Below are 25,371 nucleotides of genomic sequence, written 5' to 3'. Positions count from 1 at the left end.
ATCCCACCACCTTAACTTTTTGAATAATCTGAATAGTCTATCTTTTTCCTGCCAATGTGAAATGCCACCTTTATCTTAAAGTAAATGCTTGGGTACATTTATAAAAAAACGTGGCGTTCGAAATCAGTTGAGTGTGTTTCTCATTCATTCACCCGCAATGAGTGACAGTGCCACATTCTTGCCAGCATTTGGTGGTGTTAGTGTTTTGGATTTTGGCCATTCTGATATGTGTGCAGTGGTATCTTGTTTGAATTTTGTTTCTTAATGACATATGATGATGAGTTTTTCATATGCCATGTGTATATCTTATTTGCCATGTGTTTATCTTATTTAGTGAGGTGTTTATTCAGGTCTTTTGCCCAGTTTTTTGTTTTGTTTTGTTTTGAGGTGGAGTTTTGTTCTTGTTGCCCAGGCTGGAGTGCAATGGAGCGATCTTGGCTCACTGCAACCTCTGCCTCCCGGGTTTAAGTTATTCTCCTGCCTCAGCCTCCTGAGTAGCTAGGATTACAGGCATGTGCCACCATGCCTGGCTAATTTTGTAGTTTTAGTAGAGATGGGGTTTCTCCATGTTGGTCAGGCTGGTCTCGAACTCCCAGCCTCAGGTGATCCACCTGCCTTGGCCTCCCAAAGTGCTGGCATGAACCACCGCACCTGGCCAATTGCCTGTTTTTTAATTGGGCGATTTTCTCATTATTGAATTTTAAGAGCTTCCATCTTTCCATTTTTTAACTGAGTTGTTTTATCATTGTTGAGTTTTAAGAGTTTCTGTCTGTCTGCCTGTCTCTCTCTCTCTCTCTCTCTCTCTCTCTCTCTCTCTCTTTCTCTGTGTGTGTGTGTATTTTTTTTTTTTTTTTTTTTTTTTGAGGTGGAGTCTCTGTCACCCAGGCTGGAGTGCAGTGGTGCAATCTTGGTTCATGGCAACCTCCGCCTCCCAGGTTCAAGTGATTCTCCTGCCTCAGCCTCACACATAGCTGGAATTACAGGCATGTGCCACCTCACTCGGCTAATTTTTGTATTTCGAGTAGAGACGAGGTTTCACCATATTGGCCAGGCTGGTTTCGAATGCCTGACCTCATGATCTGCCCTCCTCAGCCTCCCAAAGTGCTGGGATTACAGGCATGAGCCACCATGCCTGACCTATATTTTGGATAACTTTATCCAATAGGTTTTTGCAAAATAGATTTTTTTTTTTAATGTGCTACTAGATTCCATAGTAAATATTTAGGAGTTTTATCTGATATAAGGAGATCATTCACTGTAGATTTTGAATAGGTATAAGTTGTACTGTAATCAGTATTTTGGGAGTTGAAAGTGTATGAAGGTGAAAAAAAAATAGAAAAGAAAATGGGTTGGGCACAGTGGCTCACGCCTGTAGTCCTAGTACTTGGGGAGGCCGAGGTGGGCAGATCATGAGGTCAGGAGATTGAGACCATCCTGGCCAACATGGTGAAACCCCATCTCTACTAAAAATACAAAAAAAAATTAGCTGGATGTGGTGGCGCATGCCTGTAGTCCCAGCTACTTGGGAGGTGGAGGCAGGGGAATTGCTTGAACCCGGGAGGCAGAGGTTGCAGTGAGCCGAGATCCTACCGCTGCACTCAAGCCTAGCAACAGAGCAAGACTCCATCTCAAAAAGAAACCAAAAAAAAAAACAACGAAAGTGTATGAAGTTGAATAGCCTGATTAGAACTCACATCAAAATACCTGATTTATCATCGGTAAAATCCATTCATTTCATGGTACCTTCATTGATGGTACCCTTCAAAACTTAGAATTATTCATACCTTGCAAATACTGAGAAACTGCTGGAATATAATTACCTCCTTTCAGAAGTGGAGACCAGAAGTATTTATAAACTCTGGCAGATAGCCAAGAGGAGTAGATGGCTGTCAATTTGATGTGTACTATCATAAGACCTCATCAATTTTGATCATATTTTATAGAAGAGAGAGAGTAGGCTGGATAGAACTATGTCAATATGCAATTCACTGAGTGTTTGTACAGCAAATGAAAGGTACAGAATGGAGTGAAGATATGTAGCGTATTTAATAGAAATAACTAGCATGCTTGAGCAAAGTGAGTGAGTAGAAATGGGAAGACACAGAACTAAGCAATGTGGGTGCACCAATTATGGACAGCAAAGGATGGATGGAGACCAGAGGAATTACTGGAAATGCCTGTCAGGTTTTAATTAGCTCTTGGCAGTGATTTCTGAAAACTACTAAGATACTGCTAATATGACTGTGATGTAGCTGCTCCTCCTCCTGCTGCTTTTACCACCACTGCCAAAACTGTCTAGCTTACCTGAATTGGGAGACCAGAGCACCTTAGCCTTCCTTTGCAGAACCTGATGTTTATGAAAAGGCTCATGGGAGGAGGTGGGGAGAAGATATGGGTTATTTTGCCCACTGATATTTTATTTATTTTATTTTTGTTTTTTATATATTTTTGGAAACAGAGTCTTGCTCTGTTGCCCAGGCTGGAATAAAGTGGCAATATCTTGGTTCATGCAGTCTTCTCTTCCCCACTGGTTCAAGCGAGTCTCATACCTCAGCCTCCAGAGTAGCTGGTATTACAGGCACATACCACCACACGGGGCTAATATTTGTATTTTTAGTAGATGGGGTTTCATCGTGTTGGCTAGGCTGGTCTCAAACTGCTGACCTCAAGTGATCCACCCACCTTGGCCTCCCAAAGTGTTGGGATTACAAGCGCAAGCATCTGCACCTGGCCAATATAGATGGCTTTTCTTACAAGCTATTTCTTTTGATTTTCTACAGTAACTCTAAGGTAGTCAGGTAAATGATTGTTATTCTCATATTTGTGATGAGAAAGGTAGAGCTAGGGCTTGAATTTGGTTCTTTTGAGTGAAATACCTGGATTCTGTCTGTTTGTGACAGAGTCTTGCTCGTCACCCAGGCTGGTACCATCTTCCGCTTCGTGGGTTCAAACAATTCTCCTCTCTGTCTCCTGAGTAGCAGGGACTACAGGCATGCAATACCATGCCTGGCTAATTTTTGTATTTTTAGTAGAGATGAGGTTTCACCATGTTGGCCAGGCTGCTCTCAAACTCCTGCCCTCAAGTGATTTGTCCACCTCGGCCTCCTAAAGTGCTGAGATTATAGGTGCGAGCCACTGTGCCCAGCCCCAAGTTTCATGGTGGCTCATGCCTGTAATCCCAGTACTTCTGGTGATTGAAGACAGGTAGATCACTTGAGGTCAGGAGTTTGAGACCAGCCTGGCCAACATGCTGAAACCCCATCTCTACTAGATATACAAAGAAACTAGCCAGGCGTGGTGGCACCGTGAGTCTGTAGTTCCAGCTACTCGGAGGCTGAGGCAGGAGAATCACTTGAACCCAGGAGATGGAGTTTGAAGTGAGCCAAGATTGTGCCACTGTACTCCAGCCTGGGTAACAGAGACTATCTAAGAAAATTTTTTTTAAGTAAATAAATAAAAGTTAAATATTCAGCCTGGGTAATGGTTATTTTATGTGCCCAGAAACCTTTGGAATGTAAAGCTATCTTCTAGAGCAGTGGTTTCCAGCCTTTTTGGAACCAGGGACTGGTTTTGTGATTGACAGTTTTTCCACAGATGGTGGGTTAGGGGTTGGGGTTTCCACATAAAACTATTCTACCTTAGATCATCAAAGCATTAGTTAGATTCTCATAAAGAACATACAACCCAGATCCCTCGCATGCACAGCTTACAATAGGGTTTGCACTCCTATCAGAATCTAGTGCTACCACTGATCTGACAGGAGGCAGAGCTCAGGCTGTAATGCACTCACCTCCTGCTGTGTGGCCTGGTTCCTCACAGGCCATTGATTGGTCCTGGTTCAGGGGTTGGGGATACCTGTTCTAGATCTAAAGGTTGCTGAAGTCTGATTTCTGTATCATTGTTTCTCACACTTTGGTTCTCAGAGACTCATTTATACTCTTAAAAATATTGAAGATCCCAAAGAGCTTTGTTTACAGGATTTACCATATTAGGAATTAAAACTGAGAAATTTAAAAAATATTAACTTACTTAAACATAAACTCATTTATGGTAACATAAATAAGGTTGCTCTTTTCCATAATAGACAACTGTTTTCATAAAATTTTTTTTAGTTTGAGGAATGGCATTGTTTTATAGAAAGAAATATTGTTGATACCTGTTTGACTTACAGAAGACAGCTGGATTCTTGTAACTGCAGAAGCATTTAGTCTGTTACGATTACATTGTTTTTGTTGAAGCCTATGAGACAGCCTCACAGAGGTGTGTAGTTTGAAAAGGGACTAGTATTTTAATAGCTTTTTTGCAGTCTTATGGACCTTCTTTCATGCTAAACAAAACTGAACAAGTGGTACTTTCTAAAGAAGAATCGGAGAGTCTAGGAAGTATCAAACCTTTTGTTGATTTGAGAGGTGATCGTCAAAAACACCAAAAAGTTCATGTATTTTGTGGTAATTCTCTGGGTATTTGTATTAGACTTGGTAGATTTTTATTTTGGGGGGAATAGGGATGAGATGGTGTCACTAAGCTCATTGGAAAATGGGAAAGTTTTCTCATGTGGGGACTTTCTTTGTGGAAAATAGTTACTGCTTCAAATATACAAACTCCTCCATAACTCTTATCTTAACCTACAAGAAGTTGCCAAACTTGTGTGTTTGTGGCTGAGGAGAAATAAGGCAAGCAGCAGTTCGTAAGCAGGATCAGAAGACCATCATTTTGGAGGAGAGAATTCTAAGGAAAAAGGATAGTAGTGGTGATAGCTAATAGAGTAGAAAGAAATGCAGAGTACTGCCATACTTCAGATGACTTAGGTTTTGAGGGAAGATAAATTACTCTGTAAAAAGAGATCTAAGTCCTATAGACTTAGATAAATGATAGCTAATGAGGGGTGTTTGACTAACATGTATTCTCATATCCTAATTTAGATTGGCAACTTCCTCTCATAACTGTGTATTGGGAGCTCCATTAATACATGGTGGTGTTCTTTTTATCAGTCTGTAGGTATATTGTTAGAGCCATGCAGTGATCATGGTGATAGTGAAGATGGCTGTCCTGAGAGGTAAGCATTTTTTCATGTTGTTGCTAATTAATCATTTTGAGAATTGGAGCTCTTCACAGATTTCTAAGGTGAATTTTTAAGATGATTATCCATTATAAATATATAGTTTAGGTAAACCGGCTTCTTGTTTTAATGGTAGGCCTAAAGGATATTAAATATAAATATTTGGATTTATACAGGTTTAGACCGACAGTAGTTATAACTTGGAAAACATTCAGAGGGAAAAACACATAGCCTTTTTGGAGACACTTAAACCTTTCAGTTGATTTTAGAACAATTGGGAATTTACTGATACTCTCAGTATACCCGTCAGTGAGTTAATTCATGGTCTTAGAACTATGTATAACTAACTGAAAGATACCATATTTGTTTCAACAAATATGTATAGAATGCTTTTCTTCCTCTTTGAATTTATCCTTGGTACGTCTCAGTACACTCCTAGGCAGTTGGTGCTTTTTTACCACTTTGACTGGCTATAATGGTAGAGAAATACTGTAGACAACAAGTATTTTGACTAAATGTAGAGTCTCAATAGTCTCTTTGAGTAGAAGCTTTCTAGAATGTTTTAAGTCACAGAGTAAGATTGGGTTCCTGTTACCCTTTGCATCAGTCTTCAAGATGCTGCCAAAAAGTGTAGTATAACTTTCTTAGGAATATGATTTGAGATTCTGAAAACACTTCAGTAATGAAGTTTGCAGCTAGATTGTAAATATTAAGAGATCCCAGACAGCATACTAATTTGCTGACAGCCTGTTGGCAAGGACATATTTGTATTAGTTTCATAGTTTCTCTTAATTATAAGTAGGAAGCCTGTTCTTAAAGGGTAAGTAAATTCTTTGGAGCCATGCCTCTGGAGCCTCCTCATACTCTGAAGGTTCACAGATTTCGTGGTTACAGAGTTCCTTGTGCTTCCTCTCAGGAGACAGGAATCATCCTCTTCCAGCCCAGTGAGTATTGGAGCTGTTGGCTGAAGATACAAGATTAATGGCATTAACAGGCACCCCCAGAATGATGACATCTGGATTTGGTAGAACAATTAGGACCCATGTAGTGAGGACTCCTCTGTTTTTGTTGTTGTTGTTGTTGCTGCTTTTGGAAAAAGCTCTTTCCTCTTCAATTTCAACTGTGTATAGGTTAGAAAACTTGTTTTTAGATCCAAAGAGTACCTTGATTAGGTAGATTACATTTTGTATGTTTAACATCATGTTTCTCAAATTTAGGTGATTAGGTAGGTGTTCTAGGCTGCTTAAGTAGCATTTACTCATCCTACCATTTGCTCCTACTCTAAGCAAAGGAATGCTTTTAAACTTGTCAGAGCATTGAGTTCATTTCTCCTGCTCAGCAAAAATAAGGTAATTATCTATATGAGAAAATGACTTGCCATATTTAGATCAAGACATGTCTCCTGAGTGCATACTCTGTTATGGCCAGTTAGAAGTGACATCTTGATGTGTCATTGTAAATTGCCACAGTGCCTTTGAGGAAAAGAACTTTTCCATACTAGGCATATTGATGATCTATTGTATAATAGCAGGTGCTCTGTTGACTGGAAAATTGGTATGGACCATTTAACAGCTTGCTGTAACACTTGTTCTAAACACGGTTTAGTTTTTTGGAGGAAGTAAAAGGTGAACTGAAATTTTTTTTTAATTTCTCTTTAATTATCTTTAGAATGTTTTGAGGAGGAAAAGGTTTGGAAGTAGTAACTTTCTTTGATTGGAAGTAGCAACCTTGTGATAGAAAACAGATTTAAATTAAAAGACAGTGATACCTTATTAGAAAGTCTTTACAAGTCTCAAGAGTGGAGAGAATAGAGCTGTTTATTTGATTAAAACATTTACTTTATAAAATCTTTATTATACATTCATCCTTTTGTGTTTCTAGTTACTGTGGATTTTAGTTTTCATTTTATAAAGGTTTTTCTTTTTTGCTGTGGTTTGTGGAGTGGAGTAGGGAACATTACTTGATTTTTCTAAACCCGAAGTGATTCTGTGGATCTTTTTAGTATTGTGTGGTTTTTCAGATACAGGGCTCCAAAGAATGGACATATGTCCAGTTGTCATTTTCTCTTCACACGTAGTAAATGCTAGCTGTGTTGTTGAGAAGAGGAATCTAGGTAAGAAATATATAATGATATTAGCCTTTTTATTCTTAATATACTAACAACTTTACTTGTGTTTTTAGGGAAGAATATTTGTTATTTGACAGTGATAAATTGTCGCACTTGATTCTGGTAAGAACTATTTTTTATCTTAGTCTTTAAAAATTTACCTAGGTCAAGAGATCGAGACCATCCTGGTCAACACGGTGAGACCCCGTCTCTACTAAAACTACAAAAAATTAGCTGGGCATGGTGGCGTGTGCCTGTAATCCCAGCTACTCAGGAGGCTGAGGCAGGAGAATTGCCTGAACCCAGGAGGCGGAGGTTGCGGTGAGCCGAGATCGCGCCATTGCACTCCGGCCTGGGTAACAAGAGCGAAACTCCGTCTCAAAAAAAAAAAAAAAATTTACCTAGGTTTAAACTGTCTGTTATGTCTGGTCTTTAACTCGGGTTAGCTAGGTTTAAATATTTAAATGTAAATACTCTTATCAAAGAGTTTACAGTTAGCAATTACTTTGCCACTTTTGGTCACAAGAAACTTGGTTATGAAAACGCTTTCCTGAATTTGGCATCCAAACTTATCTCCCGATGAGACATACTATAAAGCTGCATTTTTATATTTGAAAATAGTTTGCACAGTGGGAGTGGGACAGTTGGCTATATAGGCACAGTAAACCAGTGAAGACTACACGTGGATATGTGCTGGATGTCTTTAAGCTGGGCGTGAAAAAATTCCGTAGTTGTGAAACGTATTCTTTATTTTAAAATACAGGATTCTAGTAGCGAGATACGTGATTTGAATGCCAACACTGAATCAGAAGTACCAGGAGGTCAAAGTGTTGGTGTTCAAGGGGAAGCAGCATGTGTCCATATTCCACATTTAGATCTGAAGAATGTTTCTGATGGTGATAAATGGGAAGGTAATTTTACCCACACACATTGTTTTCCTGATAATGTTATTTGTAACTGAAATTACCCTAAGCAATGATAAGAGTACAGCCCTTTTCTGTATAACTTTATTCATCTTGATCTTCTGTTCTCCCTTTCCTATAAGATGAGCAAGTGGGTATTTTTAGTGAAACACACTGAGATTATGGGGCAGCATCTCATATGAACTAGAAGTTCTTATCTGATCCATCAGCAGCTTTGAAAATGGATGTTAGAACTGATTTTTTTAAAAAGTCACCCAGCCTACGTTTTTGCTAATAGTTAAAATCAGGTGCTATCTCCCAGTCTTTGAAAGCCCAGTATGTTAAGGCGTAGGGATCTCACCAATTTAAACAGAGTGTGTATAATTATTACCTTGCCATTAGAATCGTCAGTAATACTTTTTTGAAAAATGACCTTCAAGGGTACCTCTAAACAAATACTGTACCATATTCCTGTATCTCGGTCTTAGGTTATAAAGGTATGGTGCAGGGGATGCTAAAACTTTGCACAAAGGAGAGAAGTTAAAAATTAACAGGCAAACAACATGGGTGTTTACATTGCTCAAAAGTCAGCAGATACATAGATTTTTGTGTTTCTTTGTATATAAAGTTTTCTTTTTACTTCAAGAGAATCAAAAACTGTGAACAAATAGTGAACTTCAGTGGGTGATTTGCATGCTGGAGTGTTTATGAGGAAATTTACTGATACCTGCAATTTACTCTGAAATCCATGAAAAAAACAAGATGGTTAATAGGATGGATAAATGTTACAAAGCAAGTATAGTAGAATGTTAATGATAGATTGTGATTGGTATATGGATATACAGTGTTAAGTTCTTTCAGTTTTGCTATCTGTTTGTAAACTTTCAAATAAAATGTTGAATGGGGGTGGGAAACAAGCAATAAATTTGAATCTAGGAGTTCTTCTGGATCGTACACCTTGGTAAAGAGACAATGAGGTAACTCAAGAATCTTACTTAAGCAGAGCTGCATATACATTCACTTGGGTGAAGATCCCTGGGTTGTCTCATCTTTGGCAAGTTATCTGTTGACATATGCTGGCAATAACAGGAATTGTAATGCCAGTGCCATGGACTCCTTTGGCGCTGTAAGGGTACTCACCTGATTGCAAATGGAGTGTGTGTGGTTTTTTTTTTTTTTTTTTTTTTTTTTTTTAAGGAACCCCAGCCAAGTCTTTGTCTGTGCCAATTTTTATTGCTGTCTCCTCCCCAGCTTCGTTTTTATATAGGTCTAGATGTTTGGCATTCCCAGTCACATATTATCTGTTTTAACTTAGACTAAATTAGGAAGTTGTCTTTCATTTGCTTTGTTTGGGTTATTCAGGACATTTAGAGTTTATGAAGATGCTTCCCAGTGTTAGGGGATATGTTAGCATACTGGTGGCAGTTGGAGATTAATGTTCTTTTTTGTTATTTATTATGGCTAAAATAAAAGGAGTGGTGGTTGACAGACCGTCCCTTAAAGCCTTGCTAGGAAGTGAGTCTTCAAAAGAAGCAGCTTGGATTCTGATAAAGCACTTTTGCTTCTTCCTGTTAGAAGATGCAGATAATTAGTTCTCGATGATCTTTGGCCTGGGAGTCCTTATTAAATTTTAAGCACAGAAGAGCAGTTGTTTTCATTGTCTGAAGAGGATGGACATTCTCTGTCTGGCTTCAGTGTTCTTGAGTCTCCCCAAATAGAACTGGATATGGACTATCCTTTTTTTCGTGTCAGAATCCAGCACCTATACCTTGGTATAGATAAAGGAGGTAACCTGTAGGCTACTGATGGCTGATTTTCAATCCCTGAGTTGCCCTGGCTCAATAGCCTAAACAAGTCTGTGTAGATCTCCTTATTGCTCTTCCAGGAATAGGGGTTCCTGACTTTCAGACAGCCAATGGTTAGAGACACCTGAGTGGACTTCCCAGCCATGAACTGTGCATGTGCTTGGTAGAGTGGCTGTTAGTAGACCATATTGTTCCTTTCAACTTTGTCACTAATGCAAACATTGATTTTCCACAATTAGGAGTTTAGGATATTCTAAATGAAAAAGTCTTATTTACTTAAGAAACAACCTACTTTAGACCCTGGATACCTTGGAATCACAGATATGCTTTGTTTGATGTGACTCTGTAGAGAAGCGGGATGACTCCAAATAGAGGCCTATGTCACTATTCCTAAGTATATGGTTTCTGTTTTGTTTTTTTTTCCTCAAAAGATGAGAAAAATAGTCAGCATAATGCAGTAGGTAGCAGGCAGGTAGCACATGACTGTCACCAATATGAATCTGTAGCAGCTGTTCACAAAGTTTTGACTTTCAATGGAAGTGGATACCATTGTCAGATTCTCCCCTGTTATATCTAGAATAAAATGCAGTAGGATTTTTTCAAAGAGCAAACTAAGGGAGATTTTTTTTTTTTTTTTTAAATCATTTATACCGAAAAGCTTCAAACAGAATCTGCTTAAGAATTTCTATTTCTTCAGTTTTATGTTTGGGTAAAATAGCACTACTTTGAGTTTTTTCCCCCTTTTTTGCATTGCTTGCTGAAATGCAAATGTTATGTTTGTATTTGTTAAAATCTAGTTAGTAGTAATTTATTTTAATAAGGCTTTTGAGCAGAATGCCTCACTGGTTTTAGGGAAATGTTTTTGGTATCTTTGGCTTTGTGTTATGTGTATGGTTTGTACTGACTGTGCTGTGTGTTCACTTTAGTATTTTTTGCCATTTTTTCCATTTTATTAGCGTCATGCCTTATCACTTTTCCCCTCATTGATTTCAAAACAATGCATCTGCAGAGAGATGGGGAGGGTAAGTATGGTTCACCATAGTTTAGTTTTTTTGCCTTTTTATGGTTCACTTTGTTTGTCTCTTTATTAAGCCCTTCTCCTGCTGTCCCCACATCTTAGGAAAACTGTTCTGGGTTAAAAGTGAATCCAGAAAAACTTGTTGTTACTTCTGTCTTTTCTTAAAATAGGACATTTCTCATAAAATGTTTACTACCGTTATTTATTTGCTGGGACACAGGTACAAGGGTTGCTTTGAAAATCACTTTATTGTTGGGTTTATTGTGGGATTGCACGCTTTGTACCCAGTTTTTAATTATCAAATTGATCTGGACTTCAAAAACCAACTAAATTATGTTCTTATTATTTTGAAAGGAAAGGTAATGCTTTAAATGGCTAATGCATAAAGTTAAACTAAATTATTAAAGCAGCACTCTTAGCTGTTGTGTGAGGAAAAATAAAACATCACTCTTGAATTTTGACACTGTCAAGCCATCTTTATATTCATTTTTGCTATTGCTAATAGCCGTAACATCAAATTTTTAAATTGTAGTAATTTAAAAACCTGCTGGACCTGGTGGCTCATGCCTGTAATCCTAGCACTTTGGGAGGCCGAGGTGGTCGGATCACTTGAGGCCAGGAGTTTGTAACCAGCCTGGCCAACATGGTGAAACCCCATCTCAACTAAAAATGCAAATATTAGCCAAGCATGGTAGTGAGCGCCTGTAATCCCACCCAATCAGGAGGCTGAGGCAGGAGAATCACTTGAACCCAAGAGGCAGAGGTTGCAGTGGGTCAAGATTGTGTCACTGCACTGCAGCATGGGTGACAGAGCAAGACTCTGTCTCAAAAAAAAAAAAAGAAAAGGAAAAAAAAGTTAATGTGTAGATGGGAATTTTTTTTTCCCCTCCTGTACTTAATTTTGTATTTGGAGAATATTTGTGGATTGTGTGTATGATCTGTATGTGTTCTGTATGTAACCAAACGTTATATTTGCAAAGACACCGAATGTATTAACATAGCTTTCATTTGAGAGCATACAGGATAACTGCAGTAAAGTAAATGTGCTTAAGAAGGCCTAGTGCTATTAAGTTTTGTTTTAGTAATACTTTTGGGTATTATTAAAATATATAATATATGTAGGAATCCTGTAACAGAAGATAACTGCCACAGTTTAATATTAGAGGCCAGGTGCTGTCAGGTGAATTAGCTCCACCTTTGGGAATGTTAGAATTCTTCCGGAGTCAGAGAGCTCCACTTGGTGAGTGTTCTGTGTAACATGGGGAACAGCTCTCACTTTTTCTTAACATAGCTATTTGACAGTGAGGGTTAGGTCATTCACCTGGTATCATTTGGTTTTTAAGTTAAATTTCTAAGAACTGTTGAATGTTTGCTGTTTCTAGTTTTCCCCTACTTGAAAAGTAACATTTGTAAATAAAACATGTTTAGACAAGTTCCAGAATTAAGTAACATCTTTAGAATTAAAGAGCTTGACAGTGTCCTTTCTTGCATTGCCACTGGGTTCAGAAATTTAAATTTATATGAAAATAGAACTCTGGGCTGGGCACTGTGGCTCACGCCTGTAATCCCAGCACTTTGGGAGGCCGAGATGGGAGGATCACTTGAGCCTGGGAGTTCAAGACCAGCCTGGCCAACATAGTGAAACCTCATCTCTAACAACAACAAAAAAAGAAAATTACTCAAGTGTAGTGGCAAGTGCTTCTTATTCCCAGCTACTTGGGAGGCTCAGGTGGAAGGATTACTTGACCCTAGAAGGCCAAGGCTGCAGTGAGCCATCATCATGATACTCCACTCCAGCCTGGGCAGCAGAGCAAAACCTCATCTCAAAAAAAAAAAAAACAGAATTCTGGGCTAAAAATTGAAGCTTGAATAATTTTAAACTATGGTAGGCTTTGTGAAGATCCTAGTATCTCTTGTTTTATAAAATATTATATGAACCACTACATAATGATATGATTTAAGGAACACATTATAGCTGGTATTTTATGACTTTTTTCCCATGTGGAATCAAGAGATCCATGGTACTATTCTTTGTGTTTGTTTTATAGAGCCATTTCCTGCTTTTAAGTCTTGGCAGGAGGACTCTGAGTCTGGAGAAGCTCAGCTGTCTCCACAAGCTGGAAGAATGAATCATCACCCCTTGGAAGAGGACTGTCCTCCAGTATTATCACACCGCAGTTTAGATTTTGGGCAAAGCCAGCGTTTTCTACATGATCCAGAAAAGTTGGATTCCTCATCTAAAGCACTATCTTTTACTAGGTATATGATTTTTGTGTACTTACAAAAGGCAATTCCTGTTATATACTCAGGTCTTCTGAGAGATTTAGTCTTCCTGCTTGGGCAATAAGAGCGAAACTCCGTCTACAAAAAAGAAGATTTAGTCTTCTAAACCTAGAATTCAGAGCTTTCTCCCTCATTTTATGGAACACATTTTTATAACTTTTTTTTTTTTTTTTTTGACCCTACTGAGTTCATTGCGGTGTAGTGTTTGAAGTTTGCTCTCAAATAGACATTTTCTCATGGTGTATTTATTTATTTGTGTATTCATTGCGGAAATACAGAGCTCTGTAAAGGAAGCAGCAAGTGGTGCTGAGCAGTTCCTAATCTTTTTTTATCAAAGCTTTTAATGGATCTGAATGTCAAAAACTTTGCTATGCAGTTTGAACAGTTACAAGAGTGCTGAGCTGCTAGGTATCTTTGTTTCTTTTCTGCCTTTGTCCAAGTCAGTTTTAAATGATTCCAAACTGTTTTAATCATCACTTGTATTAGCTAAATTTGTGGTCTATAACACTACAATGTTTCTTTATACTACCTGTCCTTTAGTGTTAGGGATTATTTTTACCTTAAAGATATACTTATTGGTAATAGTGTTATGTCAGGGCAATAAGAGATACAGTGTTGGTACTTGAAAATTTAAATTACAGTGTTGGCTTTATGTTTTTATTCAGAATTCGAAGATCATCCTTTAGTTCAAAAGAAGAAAAGAGAGAAGACAGAACACCTTATCAGTTGGTCAAGAAACTTCAGAAAAAAATTAGGCAATTTGAGGAACAGTTTGAAAGGGAGAAAAATAGCAAGGTAAGTTTGTAACATTGCCCTGAGTGAGCAAAATCTAATATTAGAACTGAAAGGAGGGTTTTTCGAGAGCATTAGTTTAGATCTGTGTGAGAAAGGTAACAAATCTGAGATGCCCAGAGGAATAGCGATAATGTAGATCTGAAGCTATGTAACTCCTTAGCCTCCTGACTTCCAGGCCAGTGTTCTTGCCATTTGCACCGTGGCATCTTTATATTTCCATTGGCAAAACAGCTTTTCGAATTTTTAAAGCAAGTGCTTTACATTGACAAATCATGTTATTGGTATTTCTGCCTTGTCAAAAACCACAAGTACCAAGTGGAGTGGAGGGAGTTTGTGAGGGATGAAATGGGGGAGGGAAAGAGAGTTTTATTAATTAGAGCATGTGAAGTGAACGAGTCCTGTACTTGGAGTCAGAAGACCCATAATCAAATCTGGCTTCTGCCGGTTACTAGACCCTGCCCCGGGAGAACTTGACTTAATATCCTGCCCTATTTAATTAAAATAAGATGAAATAAGAATTAAGTAGTCTTTTCTGTGGCAACTGTAAAATATTATTTGGATATAAATTAACATAATTATTGTTTATCACAAGTGTCAGTGATTCTGCTCTATAATTTTTCAGCCCTCCTACAGTGATATTGCTGCCAACCCAAAGGTATTGAAATGGATGACAGAGCTTACAAAACTGCGGAAGCAAATTAAAGGTATATTATGTGCCATTTTGTAAAAAATTATTTATATTAATGTCTAAGAATTACAGTTAAAACTTTTGATAATTTAAAATCTTGAGCAGTTTGACAAAAATAAAAGTTACCTTTTTTCCTTTTATTAGGGTCAAAATTGCATACTGTAATACTGTTATAGTACAGTACTGTGGTTCTGTATTATACTTTAAATGTCTTTATTGTGTTTTTATTAGTAATATCTTTTTGAAAGATACCTGAGATTATATATTTGTAAATGAACTGATGTTTATAAAGTTTATCTGAAATACATTTCAAATATTAAGCAGCTTTGAGTTTTGGTGGATATTTCACTAAGATTTTTTGGTAGGTATTTTCATCTAAGACTAAGACTGTCTTATCATAGTGACTCGTTTATACTACAAAGACTAAACTGTAACTCTTGAGTGATAAACTAGACCTGGCATTTCTGGGTATCAACCCAGTATAGTAATTGCTGAAGTATATTTACTTTGTAGATGCTTAGTGAGTACACGTTTTAATAATTACTACTTTATCTGTGCCAAATATGGGTTTATTATCTAGAGCATCACTTTGGTTTATTCATTTAAATTTACTCAGTAAAGTTGTGTTGTTTTGTTTTGTTTTATTTTGTTTTGAGACAGAGGTTGCCCAGGCTGGAGTTCAGTGACGCCATCTCAGCTCACTGCTATCTCTGCCTCCTGGGTTCGAGTGATTCTTGTGCCTCAGCTTCCCAAGTAGCTGGGATTACAGGAGCATGCCACCAAGCCCAGATAATTTTTGTAATTTTAGTAGAGATGGGGTTTTGCCATGTTGCCCAGGCAGATCTCAAAATTCACAGCCTCAAGTGATCATCGTTTCAGCCTCCCAAAGTGCTGGGATTATAGGTGTAGGCTACCACACCTGGCCTATAAAAATAAAAAGATATTGGCTCACTGCAGCCTTGAACTGGTGGGCTAAAGTGATCCTCCCACCTCAGCCTCCAGAGTGTAGCTAGGACTACAGGCATGCACTGCAACACGCAGGTAATTTTTTAAAATTTTGCATAGAATTGGGACCTTGCTTTGTTGCCTGGATTGGTCTCAAACTTCTGGCCTTAAGTGATTCTCCCACCTCGGTCTTGCAAAGTGTTGGGATTATAAGTATTAGCCACTGGGCCAGGCCCAGTAAAGTTTTTAGCATTTCTGAAGTACTAAGTACTTTGTAGACAACTAGGGATATAGCAGTGAACAAGACAGACATAGTCCCTACTGTTATGGAGTGTATATTCTTGGGGTTAAGATAACCTCTCTCTCTTTCTTTTGAGATAGGGTTTGACTATGTCACCTAGACTGGAGTGCAGTGGTAGTGGCACGATCTTAGCTCATTGCATTTTCTACCTCCTGGGCTGAAGCAATCGTCCCATCTCAGCCTCCTGAGTAGCTGGGACTACAGGCACATGCCACTATGCCTGGCTAAGTTTTTTGTAATTTTAGTAGAGATGGCATGTCACCATGTTGTCCAGGCTGGTCTCAAACTCCTGGGCTCAAACAATATGTCTGCCTTGGCCTCCCACAGTGCTGGGATTATAGGCATGAGCCACCATGCCTGGCCAAGATAATCTCTCTTTAGAATATCACTTAATTTTCTCCTACTCCTCTGTTAAAGATTTCCTTGTTTAATGCCAGTTTCCAGTGAAAATTATTACCTTGATTGTATTAGTAATTGATACCATTAAATTGTCTAGCTTTGGCCTCCTAATTTTCCATTTTCTTTCACTTTTACTGCCTATCTGCTGCATGGTAGCCAGAATTACCTTTAAAAAAGTCATGTTAGCCTGGGTCCCAGCTTCTCTGGAGGCCAAGGCAGGAGGACCACTTAGGCCCAGGAGATCAAGGCTACAGTGAACCATGTTTGTGCCATTGCACTCTAGCCAGGGTGACAGGGCAAGACCTTGTCTCAGAAAGAAAAATAAAAAGTCATGTTACTCTCTTATTCTCAAGCCCTTCAGTGGGCTTCCACCCACAATAAAGTCAAAACTCCTTACTGTGGCTTTCAAGGCCTTGCACACTCTGCCCTTGGCCAATTTGATCATTTTCATATCTCTTTTTTGTTCCTTAAACTTGCCAAGCTTTAGAACCTCCTCATTGGCTGTTGCCTCACTGGGGACAAATGCCCTTCTACTAAATCTTCTGTGTTAGAAGAGCTCCTTATCCCATATTTTACCAGGATGATACTATTCAGAGAGGTCTCTTTTGTCAGTCCCATCCAATGTAGTTGTTCCTCCACAAATTATATTCCTTTTAGCACTGTGACTCCATCCTGTTTTATCTTACTTATAGATTGTAGCATTTTTTTTTTTTTTTGAGACGGAGTTTCGCTCTTGTTACCCAGGCTGGAGTGCAATGGCGCGATCTTGGCTCACCGCAACCTCTGCCTCCTGGGTTCAGGTGATTCTCCCGCCTCAGCCTCCTGAGTAGCTGGGATTACAGGCACGCGCCACCATGCCCAGCTAATCTTTTGTAGTTTTAGTAGAGACGGGGTTTCACCGTGTTGACCAGGATGGTCTCGATATCTTGACCTTGTGATCTACCCGCCTCTGCCTCCCACAGTGCTGGGATTACAGGCGTGAGCCACCGTGCCTGGCGATCGTAGCATTTTTAAAAGTTATTTTACTAACCTGAGTACTTGGTTATTGTTTTTCGTTCCCTGAATATATGCTCCACGAGAACAGGGATCATGTCTGTTTTGTTTTCCTCTGTATCTCCTATGCTCACCAGAGTATTTTATTCTATAGTACTCCCTCTAAGGATATAAAAATGATAGCTTGCTCTCTCTTTTTTCTTTTTCTTTTTGTTTTTTTGAGACAGAGTCTCACTCTGTTGCCCAGGCTGGATTGCAGTGGGCAAACCAAGAGGTTTACTGTAGCCTGAGCCTCCCACCCCAGCCTCCCAAGTAGCTGGGACTTACAGGCAGGCATTTGCCACCGTGCTCAGTTATTTTATTTATTTATTTATTTTGAGACAGACTGACAGGACTGTCACCCAGGCTGGAGTGCATTCCCATGATGTTGGCTCACTGTAGCCTCCGCCTCCTGGGTTCAAGTGATTCTCCTGCCTCAGCCACCCAAGTAACTGGGATTACAGGCGTGTGCCACCACACCTGACTAACTTTTGTATTTTTGTTAGAGATGGTGTTTCGCTGTGTGGGCCAGGCTGGTCTCAAACTCCTGACCTCAAGTGATATGCCCGCCTCAGGCTCCCAAAGTTCTGGGATTACAGGCGTGAGCCACCACGCCAAGTTTCAGCTAATTTTAAAAAATTCTTTGTAGAAGCTGCGCACAGTGGCTCACGCCTGTAATCCCAGCACTTTGGGAGGCTGAGGCGGGTGGATCATGAGGTCAGAAGATTGAGACCTTCTTGGCCAACATGGTGAAACCCATCTCTACTAAAAATACAAAAAAATTAGCTGGGTGTAGTGGTGCACGCCTGTAGTCCCAGCTACTCAGGAGACTGAGGCAGGAGAATTGCTTGAACCCAAGAGGCAGAGATTGCAGTGAGTTGAGATTGCACCACTACACTGCAGCCTGGGCAACAGTGCGAGACTCCATCTCAAAAAAAAAAAAAATTTTTTTTTTTTGTAGAGATGGGGTCTCACTCTTGTCCAGGCTAGTCTCAAACTCCTGGGCTCAAACAGTCCTTCTTTCTCAGCCTCTCAAAGTTCTGGGATTACAGGTATGAGTCTAGAATAGCTGTCTTGCTGTTTTTTGCTTCTTAAATGTTTTATTTGGCTTTGAAATTTCTGAGTCTGTGTGCTACTAATGTATACTTTCTTGTTGTGTATCTTGCTTATGCTTTGACCCAGTCACATTTTAGCTAAAACCAATTATTATTTATCTGTCTTTATTTCTGAAATGTAGATGCAAAACACAAAAGTTCTGATGGAGAATTTGTACCTCAGACACGTCCACGTAGTAACACTCTTCCAAAAAGCTTTGGCTCTTCTCTAGACCATGAAGATGAAGAGAATGAAGATGAACCCAAGGTCATTCAGAAGGAGAAGAAACCAACTAAAGAAGCAACCCTTGAACTTATTCTTAAAAGACTGAAAGAAAAACGTATTGAGAGGTGTCTTCCAGAAGATATCAAGGTAATCTTGAGCTACGATTTTTGCCCAGATTAGCCTTTAGAATTCCTGAAACAAAATAATTACTATAGTAGGATAGAGATATCTAAGTAGTCTGATTTTCCTGAATCTGCTCGCCAACTTTACAGACAAAAACATGCTTTAGTCAGCATAACAAAAGTAACGTATACTTCAGGAATTGAGTCATAATAAAACTGAAAAATTAGAATGCTAATGAGTTCATTTATGTTGGAGGCAGTTGGCAAGATGAGTGTGTAAAAGAACATGAAACAAGTAGCTCATGCCTCTAATTTCAGCACTTTCTGAGGCCGAGGCAGGAGGATTGCCTGAGTCTAGGAGTTTGAGACCAGCCTGAGTAACCAAGTGAGACCCTGTCTCTACAAATAAAATTTAAAAATTAGTGCACATGGTGGTGTGTACCTGTAGTCCAGTTACTTGGAAGGCTGAGGTGGGAGGATCAATGGAGCTGGGGAGGTTAGGACTGCAGTAAGCTGTGCCTCTAGCCTGGGTGACAGAGTGAGACCCTGTCTTAAAAAAAATAAATAAATAAAGCATGAAACAGACCTGAGTTTGAATCCTGTCCTGGTGTCTTAATAGCTATATGTATTGCACTCCTAGCTTATGCCAGACATTGGCTAATTATATTTTATGCATTATGCCACTCAGTCCCTTCAACAATCTTATAATGTATGTGGATGTGATTATGTCCATTAATACTAACTTGATATGGTTGTTATGAGGATTAAATGAAATTTTTTTTTTTTTTTGAAGAGCCGTTATTCTTTTCCAGTAAAGCCTGTTTCTAGGGCAGTCCTGATCAAAGCATTTGGCAACCTAAGCATATATTAGATGAGATTTGCTTGGAGAATAGAGAGAGTAGATGGTCTCAGGTGAACTTTTATCTAGGTAATAGTGAGTTCTGATGCAGAACTTGTATGTTGACAACACAGAGTACACCTCTCTCAAGATCCAAATATTGGAGTCTTTCTTTCCCTTGAACAGAGCTGAATTAGTCATTCTCATCACTTCCTCTCTCATCTTTTGCTTAAAAAAAAATTTTTTTTTTTGGCTGGTTGTGGTGGCTCACACCTTTAATCCCAGCACTTTGGGAGGCCAAGGTGGGTGGATCACCTGAGGCCAGGAGTTTGAGACCAGCCCGGCCAACATGGCGAAACCCCATCTCTACTAAAAAGACAAAACAATTAGCCAGATGTGGTGGCACACTCCTGTAATCCCAGCTACTTGGGAGGCTGAGGCAGGAGAATTGCTTGAACCCAGGAGACGGAGGTTGTGGTGAGCCACCTCCATCTACTCCAGCCTGGGCGACAGAGCAAAATGTAGTCTCAAAAAAATTTTTTTTTGTTTTTGTAGAAAATTTTGTGTGTGTATGTGGAAATCATGTCTCATTTTGTTGCCCAGGCTGGTCTTGAACTCATGGCCATGAGTACTGAGATTATAGGTGTGAACCACAACACCAAGCCCTTTCTTTTAGTTTTAAGTTTTGTGTTAGAATAAATATCTCCCTACCCCCTACAAACTTATTCAAATGTATTATCCTTGGTTTAAGACTGATTCAAGCTTGAGGTTGAAGTCACAGTGTTTGACAGACTCTACTCAACTATCCTCTACTGATACTGAATGTATATAATCTAAAGTTATTATAGCAAGATGTTATCCAGTGAATTTTTATCTTTAATTTTACTCTTGTGAGAAACCAGGGTAGTAATAATGAGTCCTGGACATAAGTAGAGAGATTATTTGGTCTAGTGTTAAAGGATTTTTTTTTTTTTTTTGAGGTGGAGTCTGGCTCTGTTGCCCAGGCTGATGTGCAGTGGCATGATCTTGGCTCACTGCAGCCTCCACCTCCTGGGTTCAAGAGATTGTCCTGCCTCAGCCTCCCGAGTAGCTGGGATTACAGGCGTCCGCCACCACACCTGGCTAAGGGGTGTGTGTGTGTGTGTGTGTGTGTGTGTGTGTGTGTGTGTGTGTTTTAGTAGAGATGGGGTTTCACCATGTTGGCCAGGCTGGTCTTGAACCCCTTACCTTGTGATCTGCCCGCCTCAGCCTTCCAAAGTGCTGGGATTACAGACGTGAGCCACCATGCCTGGCAAGGGTATTCTTTATACAAATTTTTTTGTAGACAACTTTTTTTTGTGGAAATCATGTTTCACTGTTTTGCCCAGGCTGGACTTGAACTCATGGCCTTAAGTGTTGACATTATAGGTCTGAACCACAACACCAGGCCCTGAACACATGTTCAGGTGTTAATAGTTGAACTATAGAATGAAGAGGACAAATCTGTTTTAATTAGTAGAGTATGTAGGACTTACCATATTTATTTGTCTGTGAAGCTTGTTTGTGCACAGATACATTTGGGAAGCATTGCCTACTCTGCTAATCAGACTACTAAAAGCTGTGAGAAGAGTATTAGAGTGTAAAGAATGTGCCAACCCAAATGAGGGGAAACTGAGGTAGTAGAGAAGTCCGAGGTCACAAATGGACATTGTTGAGCATTTTCCAGGATCTTTCCACTATACTGCTTCCAGATTTTCTTAATCATTTAGGAGAAATATTGTATTGTAAAACCTATGTGTGTGTGCACATGCGCATGCATGCCCACTCATCTTAATGCCAGTAAAATGCCAAGAACATTAAATAGCGAGAGTGTTATGTATGTTTATTCTGTGCTGGATAGACAGTGTTGCAAATGCTTTCCATAGAACTCATTTAGTCTTCTTTAAAGCCCTTTAAGGCAGAATGAAGTATTACCATTTTACACATGAGGATGTTGAATACAAAGAGGTTAGGTAATTTACCCAAGCCAGTATTCATAATCTATTCAGATAAAATGTAAATCAAGCCATCAAAGGGGTTTGTTCCTACTTATTATAAGAGCAAATTGTATAGGAGACTGAAAATTTTGCCTGCAAATCTGTAAGCAAAGGGTGCATTAACCTGGGCTAAACTGTTGATGGTTTGCCCTTCCTGCCTAATTGTTTATATTGTGGGAGTGAGGAGAGTATTAATGGTGCCAGTGGAGTTAAACAAATTTTTTGTTGTTGTTGTTGTTGTTTATTCCAGAAAATGACCAAAGATCATTTGGTGGAAGAGAAAGCTTCTCTTCAAAAAAGTCTTCTTTACTATGAAAGTCAACATGGAAGGCCGGTAATATCTCTCTTGCTAAAAAGATTTGCTTTTCTGTCTTAAAAAGGAACATGAATCACTTTTGTGGCCTACATTCTTCAGAGCTGTTTTTTGAGCATTATTTCCTACAGTTGGGGGATTGCTTATTGATTTAATATAACATGTGGAATTCAGGGAATAAGTCTTGTTTAACGTTTTGGACATTTTAGATTTGTGATGACTAGGAAATTTCTTTCTTTCTTTTTTTTTTTTCTTGCTTCAGGTGACCAGGGAGGAAAGGCACATTGTTAAGCCTCTCTATGATAGATATAGGCTTGTAAAACAAATGCTGACAAGAGCTAGCATCACTCCTATCCTTGTAAGTAAAACAAGCAATATTTCTCTAGTTCATTTTATCAAGATGTACTCTTCAAAAAAAAAAAAATTATTACTGTGGTATATTGGGAAAACATACAGCCAAGGCAGAAATAATTGTCATTGTAAGGTGACATTACTGATTTTAAAATATAAAATAGGTAACTAATCATGTCTGCTAGTATATCCCAAACACTTTTATAAGCATTTTTATGTATGCTTATGTCATTAAATCCTGACAAGTAAAATCACAACAGGTAGAATATGAAAAATGAAAACTTTAATATTTAAATGCAGATTAAGTGCTGTGTCCAAATTGACCTTTAGACAGTATGACTGTAGATAGATTGGTCTTGGGTTCAAATAGAAAACAGCTTGTAGCCCATTCTGCATTATTTCCTATGAATTAATTCACTGAAACTTCTGGATTGCTGTGGCTTTCAGGCTATTTTTATGTTGCTAGCCACTTGCATGGCAGCTTCCTTTAGGTGATGACTACCTGGTGACTTTTTTTCACCCAAATTTTATTTTAGATTCAAGGGGTATGTGTGCAGGTTTATTACCTGGGTATTTTGCGCGATGCTGAGGTTTGGGGTACAAATAGTCCTGTGACCTAGGTACTGAGCATAGTACCCAGCAATTTTTCACCCATTGCTCCCCTCCCTCCCTTCCCCCTCTAGTAGTCCACACATAAACTATATGTATGTTCTTATCATTTAGAATTTTTAAAATATTTGTCTGTTGTTGCCTTTTTTATGCCCATGAATATCCGATGTTTAGCTCCCGCTTACAGATGAGCACATTCAGTATTTGCTTTGCTGTTTATGTGTTAATTTGCTTAGGATAATGGCCTCCAGCTGCCTCCATGTTACTCTAAAGGACATGATTTTGTTCTTTTTTATGGCTGTATAATATTCTATGGTGTATATCTACCACATTTTATCCAGTCCACTGTTGATGGACACCTGATTTCATGACTTTGCTATTGTGAATAGTGCTGTGATAACCATGTGACTGCATGTGTTTTTTTTGGTAGAATGATTTGTTTTCTTTTGGATTTGTATACCTAGTGATGGGATTGCTGAGTCAAATGTCAGCAGATGAATGGGTAAATAAAATGTGGTAATGTCTTAAGCCATAAAAAAGAATGAAAGACTGATAGATGCCACAACATGGGTGAACCTTGGAAACAAGGTGAATGAGAGAAGCCTTACATAAAAGGCCACATATTATATGATCCCATTTGTATGAAACACGTAGAATAAGCAAGACCATAGAGACAGAATTTAGATTAGTGGTTATCAAGGGCTGGCTCGGGGCGGGGGAGAAGGCAAATGAGTGACAGCTAATGGGCACAGAGTTTCTTTTGAGATAATGAAATGTTCTGAAATTAGTGGTGATAGTTGCGCAACTTGGTAAATGTACTAGAAGCCACCAAATCATACATTTAAAAGGGTGACTTTTATGATATGTAATTATATCTTAATAAAGCTATTATTTTAAAAAAAGAATGAGAATGGTCCTCAAACCAAAAAAGTTGACACCTATTTTTAAAAAGAAAAGTGCTTCCAATTAAGCTACATGTATGTTCTTATTTAGAATTTTAAAAGTATTTGTTGTATCAACTCTTTTAGACTTCTCTAGACATAAATTACCTTCCTTGTGCATAAATAAAAATATAAGCAAAAATAAATTTAAGCACTTCCTAAAAATACTTAAAGCAAATGCTTAAGACTTTGAAAATAAAGTTTAAGATTCATAACATAATGAGGTGAAGCTTCACTGGACACTTTGAATACTTAAAACGTAAAACTATATTATTGATTGTTTTAGGGATCTCCATCCACCAAGCGAAGGGGTCAGATGTTACAGCCAATCATAGAAGGAGAAACTGCACACTTTTTTGAAGAAATCAAGGTAATCCTTTAAAGACATAATTATCTGATCCCTTCCCTAAAGAAAAAGTTCAAAGTCATGGCATGTTTGATTCTCTGTTTGGATATCTTTTTAGGAAGAAGAAGAAGATGGTGTTAATCTGTCCTCTGAGTTAAGTGATATCTTGAAAACTGCAGTACAGATACAGTCTTCATTGGAAAACTCTGAATCTGATGTTGATGAAAATCAAGAAAAACTGGCTCTGGATCTTCGATTGTCAAGTTCTCGAGCAGCTTCTATGTATGTATGCTGATTTGTGATTTTAGCCTATTTTTATAATAAACTATATATGCCAAGCAATTTAATGTTAAATAATAGAGCATTTCGGAATTAGGTAAATCAATAATTTATCAAAGGACACATGCTTTTTAAGTGTGATGTATTGTTATTCTCATTTTTATTTATTTTTTGAGATGGAGTTTTGCTCTTGTTGCCCAGGCTAGAGTGCAGTGGTGCCATCTCAGCTCACCGCAACTTCCACCTCCCAGGTTTGGGTGATTTTCCTGCCTCAGCCTCCTAAGCAGCTGTGATTATAGGCATGCATCACCATGCCCCGCAAATTTTGTATTTTTAGTAGAGACAGGGTTTCTCCATGTTGGCTGGCTGGTCTAGAACTCCTGACCTCAGGTGATCTGCTCGCCTCTGCTTCACAAAGTGCTGGATTACAGGCATGAGCCACTGTGCTTGGCATCATTCTTATTTTTAAATAAATCATTACCATGTTTCAAAAATTAAAAAAAAAAAAATCTAGCCAGGCACAGTGGCTCATGACTATAATCCCAGCACCTTTTGAAGTTGAGGCAGGAGGATCTCTTGAGGCCAGGAGTTCAAAACCAGCCTGGCCAACATAGTGAGACCCAGATGCTATAAAAATGTTTTCTAAGTTAGCCAGGGGTGATGGTGTGCACCTGTAGTCCCAGATAATTGGGAGACTTAGGCAAGAGGATTGCTTGAGGCCACTATGGAATCACTGTGTTCCAGTCTGGGCAACAGAATGAGAGTGTCTGTAAAAAAGCAAAGAGACAAATAAAATCCTGCAGTTGATTTATAACAAAGTACAGGAAGTAGTTGAGAGTTGATCTCTTTGTTCTATATCCACTTCTTTACCTTTGGACTGTATGGTGTATGTCACTGGTTCTG

At 38.8% G+C, this 25,371-nt stretch overlaps 1 protein-coding gene across 8 annotated transcripts in view; it reads left to right on the top strand.

Moving 5' to 3' along the window:
• The window catches only part of FAM13B (family with sequence similarity 13 member B), a 120,143-nt gene that overhangs the window by 90,770 nt on the left and 4,002 nt on the right, over positions 1 to 25,371 (top strand). For 6 of the 8 annotated variants that reach the window (XM_032250362.1, XM_032250363.1, XM_032250368.1 and 3 more), the window contains 12 exons: positions 4,992 to 5,056; positions 7,241 to 7,289; positions 7,930 to 8,077; positions 10,830 to 10,895; positions 12,940 to 13,150; positions 13,840 to 13,969; positions 14,592 to 14,673; positions 18,572 to 18,801; positions 21,880 to 21,963; positions 22,205 to 22,300; positions 24,130 to 24,213; positions 24,308 to 24,471. In XM_032250362.1, the coding sequence (XP_032106253.1) occupies positions 4,992 to 5,056; positions 7,241 to 7,289; positions 7,930 to 8,077; positions 10,830 to 10,895; positions 12,940 to 13,150; positions 13,840 to 13,969; positions 14,592 to 14,673; positions 18,572 to 18,801; positions 21,880 to 21,963; positions 22,205 to 22,300; positions 24,130 to 24,213; positions 24,308 to 24,471 (1,409 nt within the window). The remainder of the gene's footprint in view (positions 1 to 4,991; positions 5,057 to 7,240; positions 7,290 to 7,929; positions 8,078 to 10,829; positions 10,896 to 12,939; positions 13,151 to 13,839; positions 13,970 to 14,591; positions 14,674 to 18,571; positions 18,802 to 21,879; positions 21,964 to 22,204; positions 22,301 to 24,129; positions 24,214 to 24,307; positions 24,472 to 25,371) is intronic. The other 2 variants (XM_032250367.1, XM_032250364.1) reach the window with 1 other exon arrangement.

This window comes from Sapajus apella, unplaced genomic scaffold (genome assembly GCF_009761245.1).
Source record: "Sapajus apella isolate SASKATOON/1434 unplaced genomic scaffold, GSC_monkey_1.0 scaffold71, whole genome shotgun sequence".
NCBI lineage: Eukaryota > Metazoa > Chordata > Mammalia > Primates > Cebidae > Sapajus > Sapajus apella.
This window is presented reverse-complemented; position numbering and strand designations above follow the sequence as displayed.